This window comes from Triticum urartu, chromosome 7A, assembly GCF_056163025.1.
Source record: "Triticum urartu cultivar PI428250 chromosome 7A, HENAU_Tu73, whole genome shotgun sequence".
Taxonomy (NCBI): Eukaryota; Viridiplantae; Streptophyta; class Magnoliopsida; order Poales; family Poaceae; genus Triticum; species Triticum urartu.
Window position 1 is genome coordinate 738,212,029 of NC_141879.1, and position 9,158 is coordinate 738,221,186.

A 9,158-nucleotide genomic window follows, 5' to 3' on the forward strand; every position below is an offset into this window, starting at 1 on the left:
CCCAATTTTAAAAAATATACGAAATTTCAAATGAAATCAGAATTTTCAAAAATTGATCAGAAATTTCAAATTTTGCTCGATTTATAAAAATATTTCATATTAAAAAAGGAATAAAAATTGTCTTATATAGGAACAAAGTCACTCGGTGCCCTGGTCTACAGTACCACTACAATAACACGTTAAAAAAAGAAAAAATACACGCAGCAGGGACGCGCGTTACATGGGTTGGCCCACTCGAGCTCACATAGACGAATGCTTGACTATTTGGCGCAATGAGCGGCAAATAGGACCTCTCCTCAAATCGGTTCAGAACTGTGTCAAAGAAGTAGGCTCAGGAGAGACGATGGGCACTTGAGATTGTCTTTCAAATTGTAGGGCTGGCCAGGGACTCTAGCGCTCTCAGGACCACCTATTCTTTGCGTTAAGCGAGAAGTTGTCGCTAAAATGCGCAGTGCACACCCAGCCCCTTTCTTGAGCTACATGCCGCGCAAAGCTTATCTCCACTTTCATGGGCCACACCCCACTTAGTTTTTGCCATTGTTAACTGTGTCGAGCGAAGCATTGAGTTGTTTTACTTTTTTTAATCGTTGGTATTGCTTTACCCTAATTTTTAGTAAGATTTTTTAGTTATTAACATAAAAACATTAAAAATATTGAAACACACATTTGAACATTTCTATTTTTAGCATTATTTATAACATTTTTTATAATTTCTAAATGATTAATTAAAAGTGTGAAAAAGTTGTGAATATTTTCAAAGAAAGCTAGAACATTTTCCAAAAAACCTGAACTTCTTATAAATTTGGGGAACATTCTTAAAAGGGAAGAAAACCCCAAAAATATGACAGGCTAGAAATAAAAGAAACAAAAAAAAAGAAAATGAATAGAAATAAGAAACACAGAAAAGAACCTAAGAAAGAAAAACAGGTAAAAAAACCAAAAGAGAAAAAGAAAATAGAATGGAACGGGACCCTGTAAAAGCTTCGTAAAACCAGAAAAGGAACACCTAAACTGGGAAACTAACGTACGCTACTTGGGTCGGCCAAGTTCACTACTTTATGGACTGGTCAACAATTTGTCGCAGAGAGCGACAAATAGGATTTTCCCTCAACTATTATGTGATATACGGCATGCTAGCCCCTGGCGCCCCTGAATCGGGTCTTGGCCATTAGCAAAGTGTGTGAGTGATTTTTTTTTTAGGGGAAAGGAAATCTCATTAATCACTTACCCAGGGTTACATTCAGAGTCAATTACATGCATCAAACCCTGTGGCACATCAGCTAGAAAACAAAAATCACCATTCACTATAGCAAAGGCAGCTAGCTCATGCGCGGCCACATTGCATTCTCTGTAATTTTGGACAAAGTGCATGATCCAAACTCTCTGAGCATCCTTCACCTTCTCATAACAAGCCCACCAACTGGCTTTACTAGTGTTGGAATCATTCACAGCAATTACTACAGCTGAGCAATCTGTTTCCAAATTCACATGGTTCAAAGCAAATCTGTGTGCCTGGGTAAGGCCAAACAGCAAGGCCTGAGCTTCAGCTTCCCCAGCTTCAGTGCATCCATGAAAGCAGCAGCCCGAGAAGACCACCATACCCGAGCTGTCTCTTTCTCTTTGGTTTTATGTGGGAAATGAGTATTCCCCTAGTTTTTTTTGTATTTATGTTTTACTTTTCTTTTGTGCCGCTTGTTGTAGTATTTTTGTTCTTGTCATGGTTTTTTGTTTTTATCTTATTTTTATGTGACAAGTGAGGGGCCCACAAAGCACCAGGGCATGCCCCCTGCCTTGTGGCCGCCTTGTGGGACCTCTGGTCTTCTCTCGAATATTTGAGGGTCTCTTTTGGTCCCGAAAAGTTGTCAAAATGTTTCGTCGCGTTTGGTCTTTTATTGATATGGATTTCTCTAAAAACCAAATACATGTAGAAAACAAGAACCGGTACTGGACACTGAATTAATATGTTAGTTCATAAAAATAATATAAATAGCATATAAAGCATACCAAAGTGATAATATAATAGCATGAAACAATGCAAAATTATATATACGTTGGAGACGTATCACTCACACTGCGGGCCTCATCGACAGTGGTAGCACGAAGCACTGCTCCACCAGCTTCGCTGCGCCGTCCTTCCCCACAACCTCTACCCTGGCATCCTGCCTTATGGCATTGGCCTTCCTCCTGTTCGCAGCCGGTGTGACCATGATGACACTATTCCTCCTCTTTTGACTGCAACCGCCCGAGATCGCAGCCGCCAACGGCACGGTGGCCTTCACCTTCGAGCAGATGGCCTTCATGCGCAACCCCGACCACACGCCACTTGCACACTTCGACGGCTCACTCCGCGTCGTCTACGCCGGTGGCGAGATCGGCCCCATCTACATCCTTGCGTGCCTCATCGACAACAGCAACACGAAGCACTAGCCCACCAGCTTCGTTGTGTCAGCCTTCCCCGTGATCTCTGATTTTCTTTCATACCAGATGAGCCGCCGCGGCTCACCGGAGTCGTACTCGTCGGCGAGACACACACAACCTGTTTGATGTAATGCACATGAGGGGAGAGAGAGGTGGAAGAAGAGGGTTGACATGTGGACTCCATTTGTATTAACGCTCAATGTGATGCATGGGTCAACCCTGCCATCAACGAATTTAAATGAGCCCAATCAACCACTTTTCTAACATGGTAGTGTTTTTTCAAAAAAAAATCAGAAAGTTGTAGTTTTTGGTCAAATGTTTGTACAGTTTTCAGACATCGAAAAGTGATACTCCCTCTATAAACTAATATAAGATTGTTGATCACAACTTTAGTGATCTAAAAAATCTTATATTAGAGTAATCTTTTTTTGTAAAATACTGATCTGTTTTAGAGGAAAGTGTTGCCGGTATGAGCTTTTTTTTTCGCGGCCGGTATGAGCACATCATAGCATTACCAGCTTGTTCATCTTACTAGCACGAGGTTTTGCTCGATCGGCTACGGTCAGCCTCCTCCGACGCAGCCCCGTCCACACGCTTGCAACCTCGTTATCCTCGATCCCACATCCTCTTCAACAGGCCACAGCGAAGGAATCGTCCCCTCCACTCAAACTACCTCAAAAATCCCCTCATCCCTACCACCTAGACCACCCGTAGGTGGCTGCCCTAACACACCACGCTCCTCCACAGTCGCTCTGCTGAAGCTCACAACCAACCATTGCGCTTGTGTAGGGGGGTCAAGAGGGAGATGGTGTGCGTGGGCGTTGGAACAGGGGCGTTGGGCTCAGTCATCTGCAAGCTCGCCACCTTGCTCGGCGACGAGTACACGATGCTCAAGAGGGTGCGCAAGGACATCGCGTTCCTAGAGCGCGAGCTGCGCAGGATGCAGATCCTGGTGAACACACTTGCGGACATGGAGGAGCTTGACGAGTTGGCCAAGGACTGGAGGGGCAGCATGCGCGACCTCAGCTACGACATGGAGGAGTGTATCGACCGCTTCATGCTCCGCCTCGGCAACGGCAACGCCAAGGTCGGCTTCATTAAGAAGACCACGCGACGGCTCAAGAGGTTATTTGCCCGCCATACCATCGGGCCACAAATCAAGGAGCTCAAGGCACGCGTCGCCGAGGAAGGTGAACGGCGGCGGAGACTAAATCTGGACAACTATGCTGCTAATAGTCCAACAAGGACCATCGCCATAGACCCCCGGTTGGCTGCATTCCATGGGGTGGCCAAGGGCTTGGTGGCCATTGACGGTCCCAGGGATCAGGTAATCTCTTTGTTGACAAGCGAGAGCCTGGAACTGAAAGTGGTGGCCATTATTGGGGGTGGGGGGCTGGGAAAGACCACCCTTGCCATGGAGGTCTACCGCAAGACTGGAGAGCACTTCCAATGCCGAGCTTCTGTGTCGGTGTCACGCACCCTTGATCCCGAGAAGCTCTTGAGAGATTTCCTGTCTCAAATTGACGAAGATGCATTTGGTAAATGCCAGTCGGAGAGGTGGGAGAAAGACCAACTAATCCGTCATATCCAGCGGATCTTGACAGGAAAGAGGTATCGTCTCTTCATCTGTGATTACCATTTGATATGTCACCTTACTTCTTCCAAGACACAACTAGTTATCTGTTTGCAAAGATAAATAAGTGTACCACATTCATATTTGTGTAACATAACATTACATACAGGTACTTCCTTGTTATCGATGATGTATGGAAAGAACAAGACTGGAAATTTGTCAAAACAGCTTTTCCTGACAATAATAATGGTAGCAGAATAGTTGCTACTACACGCAATACAAAGGTTGCTAAGTCGTGTTGTTCTAACTCTTGTGATCAGCTCTACCAAATGCTACCTCTGAACAATGTTGATTCCCGAAGATTGTTCTTTAAGAGAATTTTCCACTCAGACAGCTCCTCCCCTCCTCAACTAGAAAACGTTTCAGCTATGATTTTAAGAAAATGTGGCGGTCTGCCATTAGCTATAATTACCATTGCGAGTTTGCTAGCCAATAAACCTCAAAGCCCAGATGAATGGGGGAGACTCCAAGATTCCATTGGAACTGGTCTTTCATATGAGAGTGATGATGGCGGAAAAGATATGACACGCATATTGTTACTTAGTTATTGGGATCTTCCACACCACTTAAAGACTTGTTTGTTGTACTTATGTATATATCCTGAGGACGAGTATATCTCGTGTGAAGAACTAAAATGGAAATGGATAGCTGAAGGGTTCATTGCTACACAACGAGAAAATTTGTATCAAGAAGCAGAGAACTGTTTGAATGAACTTGTCAACAGGAGCATGATCCAGCTAGTTGATGTTGAAAATGTTGGTTTTGTACAATATTGTCAGGTTCATGATATGGTTCTTGACCTTATAATATCTTTGTCATATGAAGAGAATTTTGCCACTGTTTTAAATGGTGTATGCAATTCTTTGCCAGTCAAGATCCGTCGACTCTCCCTGCAATCTCGTGGGCTTGAACAAAAAGGGGCAATCAATGCCATCACAAGAAGCAAGTTACATGTTCGCTCATTGAATGTGTTTGGAGAAACAAAGGAGATACCCCGCCTTGTGGACTTCCAGTCCTTGCGCGTGTTAGATATATGTGAGGGTTATTTGTCATGGGAAAACAAGCATATAAAAAATATAGGATCTTTCTATCAACTGAGGTATTTGAGAATTCACAGGCAAAGAATCACAGAGATTCCTGAAGATATTGGAAACCTACAGAACTTAGATACTCTCGATTTGCGGGGCACTTCAATTAGAACACTGCCATCAAGTATTGCCAGGCTACAAAAACTTGTGCGCCTATTTGTTGACAACAACTTTGAGTTTGTGTTCTCTGCAGATATGTTTGGGAGCATGCCAGCCCTGGAGGAAGTGTCAGATATCTGTGAAGTTGACAACCCTGAGAAATTTTTGGAAGAGCTTGGACATCTAACAAAATTGAGGAAAATCTCGATGAGTGGGTTATGGACTTGGCCTGTGGATTTTAGATGCTATGGAGGAAGACTGGGGTCATCTCTAAATGAGTTGGGCAAGTACAACCTTCGATATCTTCATACTCATGAAAAAATTGGAGAATATTTGTTCAGGGATCAGTGCTGCAACTTTCTTGGCCTACAACATCTTAAACTTGAGCATAAGGTGAAAAGTGTTCCCAAGGGAATCGCCTCCCTAACCAACATCCACAAATTACAGATAGAAGTCAGACTATTTGATGAGGAAGGTCTCCATATTCTCATGGGCCTGCCTTCCCTGGCCTATCTCCAACTAGTGGTATCAAACTCGGATGGCGTCATGACTGTAACTAGTGATGGATTCAAGCAGCTAGAGGTGCTCCACTACAGTATTACTGTGCACGAAGCAACCGGGATAAAATTTGCAGCGGGTGCAATGCCAGCACTCCGACGGCTCCATCTTTCCTGGACGGCATGGCGTGTTATGTTGAGATATAGTGATGGTGCTGACATGGGCATCGAGCATCTTTCAAGGCTTGCGCACATGCAGGTCGAAACTAATTGTTCGCGTGCAACTCTGAACGAGGTGCAGGCTGTTGAGGGCTCCGTTGAAAAAGCAATCACCGGGCATCCCAACTGTCACAGTCTTCAACTGCAGATTCGTAGAAAATTTGAAGATATGATGTTTAAGGATGAGGAGGGGAGAGAAGAGACAAGGAAAAGGCATAGAAGGGCAGGTGAATATGTACATTGGTGACACATTGTAAGGGTATGTCTTGGGCCGCTAGCTGGTTTCTTCATTCCATGCACAGCATCAAAGTCATGTACTGACCTGCCTCTCTTTTCCTCCCAGCTCCGTCCGCAGCCGCAACCTGCAAGAAGACCAAGAGATGACAAGTATTATGAAACGGAGGGAGTACATGATTGTTTGTCCAACTTCATTCCAGAATATTGAAACTTGCCACACATGTACCATATGTTCTAGCTTGAACCTTTTGTTACATTGTGCATTCGTAAAAAGGTAGTTTGGCACACCAGGTTTTTCGTCCCATAGTTTGTATTCGAGTACGAGTGCGGACAGTGTGTTCTCCATGATATGCATAAAACACATAACCTACTTTCTTGTTCCGTACTTGTTGTTTCTCCTGTGGAAGCACCATTTTGAATGTTACTATAAGCTATTTAAAGGTTAAGGTTTTTTATGCTTCAGATCTCTGAATCTCGGGGTCACATTCCTCAGCAGCTTTGGTTTGTTTATACAGTAGTATACTAGCTTAACTGTTTGATATTGGTGTATAATTGACCAATTGTGGCAGCCAAAATTGGTACTCACACCCCAAATTTCATTTCTGAAATTCAAGGTTGACTCAGAGACAGCAGAAATGAAACGTCTAGAACGACTCATTGCAGAACACTCTGTGACATTAACGGCTTCAGTTTCGTAATTGTTTCCATCCTTCCTGCAAGGTTCAGTTAAAAACAGAGTCGTCAGCAGAGGAGTGGGAGAAGTGAGAAGTACAACTCCCTCCGTAAAGAAATACAAGGGCGTTCAGATCACTAGTAAAGAAATATAAGAGCGTTCAGATCACTACTCTTGTGATCTAAATGCTCTTATATTTCAGAGCGTTTAGATCACTACTTACGGAGGGAGTACTTTTGTTATAAAGATCGTTTGTAACAAGACATGCCAATCTTCAGCCGAGAAGAGAACCCATGTTCAATTTTCTTGTTCTGTTCTTAGACTTTCTTTATTTATTTTGCCTGTATCTGGATCATTTGAACTATTTATTTGAATCTTATGTGCTATTTGGAAAGGCAAGGTTTTGTATGCTTCAGCAATGCACTGAATTGAACCGGCTGTAGGTGCCTGCAAAATGGCTGGTTCAGATCTCTGAATTTCAGGAGCACCTGCATCAACAGCTTCGGTTCGTTAATACAGTATGCTAGATTGATTGTTTGATGTTGGTATGTATATGTATATGTATATGTATATGGATGCTGGGAATTCCAGGGGATGGTTCTGATGATTCAGATAATAGAGAATTCCCGAGCAATGGCGACTGAAGCTATATTTGCCTGCTGGAGGCAAAAGCTTCAGTATCAGACTCGAGCGAAGCAAATGGATCTTTTCGCAGTACCATGTAAGCATATATGCCCACCTCTAGAAAGAAATCATAGTACTGCTAGCATGATGAGCTGGAAATTCCATTTCTGAAATTTATGCTCAAGTTATGGCCAAGCTGAATTTTACAAGTATCAACTCACAGCAGCAGGAATAACAGAAGGATGTGTCTAGTCTAGGCACGGATTGAAATGAAACATAACAGCAGCGGGCTAAACAAGAGCAACTTTTCTTCAGTCAGGCGATTGTTTCCAGACGAACTCCACGCTTGCCGGCGACCAATCGAACTCCTATGCATTACTGTCAAAGTGGGACAAACAGTGCTTGCAATTGCAAGCAGGCAGCATTCCTCTGTTTGTTTTAACAAAACTAACAGGAGTGGAGGTGCAAGATGTGGAAGCAGGAAGCAGTCCTGTAGGTGTTCTTTACAATAGGATGTCTGTGTGTCGTCGTCACTGGATCGTCTGTGGTGTCAGTGTAGTTTGTCCATGGGTGCACTGTAACCTCGCTTACGATGTTGTGGTTGTATTCCTGGAATGTTAGCCTTAGAGGTCTGAACACTCATGGACAAGTGCGTGGTTGTAAAGCAGAATGCTCTCTGCATATATGGAACCGTGATCGATCATGTGGGACTCGGTGTTAACCTTCTTTCTTCCACTTCTTCACCGCCACCGTCACCGCCACCGCGGCCGGCCCCTCTCCATTTCCATGGCCAATGCTCTAAGCTCCCGTGTTCATCGGCCTGAATTCGACGCAGGGTTGCGTTCGATAGCTGACTGCGGGGACCTGACGTGGATTACGTGGGGGACTTCACATCGCTAGGTGAACAACTCCCGGTTTGACTCTGCAATCGTGGCCACGTTCAACCTTGTCGTCGACGAGCTCCTCTTCAACTCATTTTTGCGCTCGGCAAGATATACGGCAACGCGCACCACCTCGTACCATGTCCCTCCCTTTTTGGCTGAGGGCTTAGAGCATCTCCAGCCACGCCCCTAATAGGTCCCAGATGATTTTTTAGCATCGCCGTTTAAAAATCGGCTTAGTTGTGCCCTCGGAAGTCTGTTTTTCATCGATTTGGGCTGAAACTGGTGCCGGCGAACTCAGACCGAACCTGGCGCGCTGGGGCGCCCGGAGGCGCAAGAGCAAGCGATTTTGGCGCGAACAAACTGCGGGCCCGCCGAGTGAGCGACCCCCGCCTCGTCGTCCTCACAAGGCCTCGGTTTCCCGCGAGGAATCATTGCCAAGGCTGCTACCAGTTAGTCTTCCATTGATTCCTCACGGGCGGCGCAGCGACGCCCCACCACTCCCCCCCCCCTCCTCCCGCCACGCGTACACACCCCCGACCTCTATATAAGCAGCGCCTCCCCTCGCTTGTGGCCACACCCCGCCCACAGCCGCCGAGCTCTTCCTCTTTCTCACCATGCGCAACCGCTCCCAACGTTCCTACCCTCTCTCCCCGTGCCCAGCCGCGACGATGGGCGAGAGGTTCCCCCGCGATGGAGCGGCGGCCAATGGCTTCGGCCGCCGCTCCTTGCACGAGTGGGAAGCCCACTTGCTGTTCGAGGCCAACGTCCCGGCGCTTCCCGACATGT

At 45.5% G+C, this 9,158-nt stretch overlaps 1 protein-coding gene across 1 annotated transcript; it reads left to right on the top strand.

Annotated features, from left to right (window-relative positions):
* The first annotated feature begins 3,055 nt into the window (after window positions 1-3,055).
* On the top strand, window positions 3,056-6,653 carry LOC125518838 (disease resistance protein Pik-2). Its single transcript, XM_048683711.2, has 3 exons — window positions 3,056-4,029; window positions 4,161-6,213; window positions 6,298-6,653. The coding sequence occupies exons 1-2, from the start codon at window positions 3,224-3,226 to the stop codon at window positions 6,199-6,201; spliced, it is 2,847 nt and encodes a 948-aa protein (XP_048539668.2). The 5' UTR covers window positions 3,056-3,223; the 3' UTR covers window positions 6,202-6,213; window positions 6,298-6,653.
* Window positions 6,654-9,158: the final 2,505 nt, after the last annotated feature.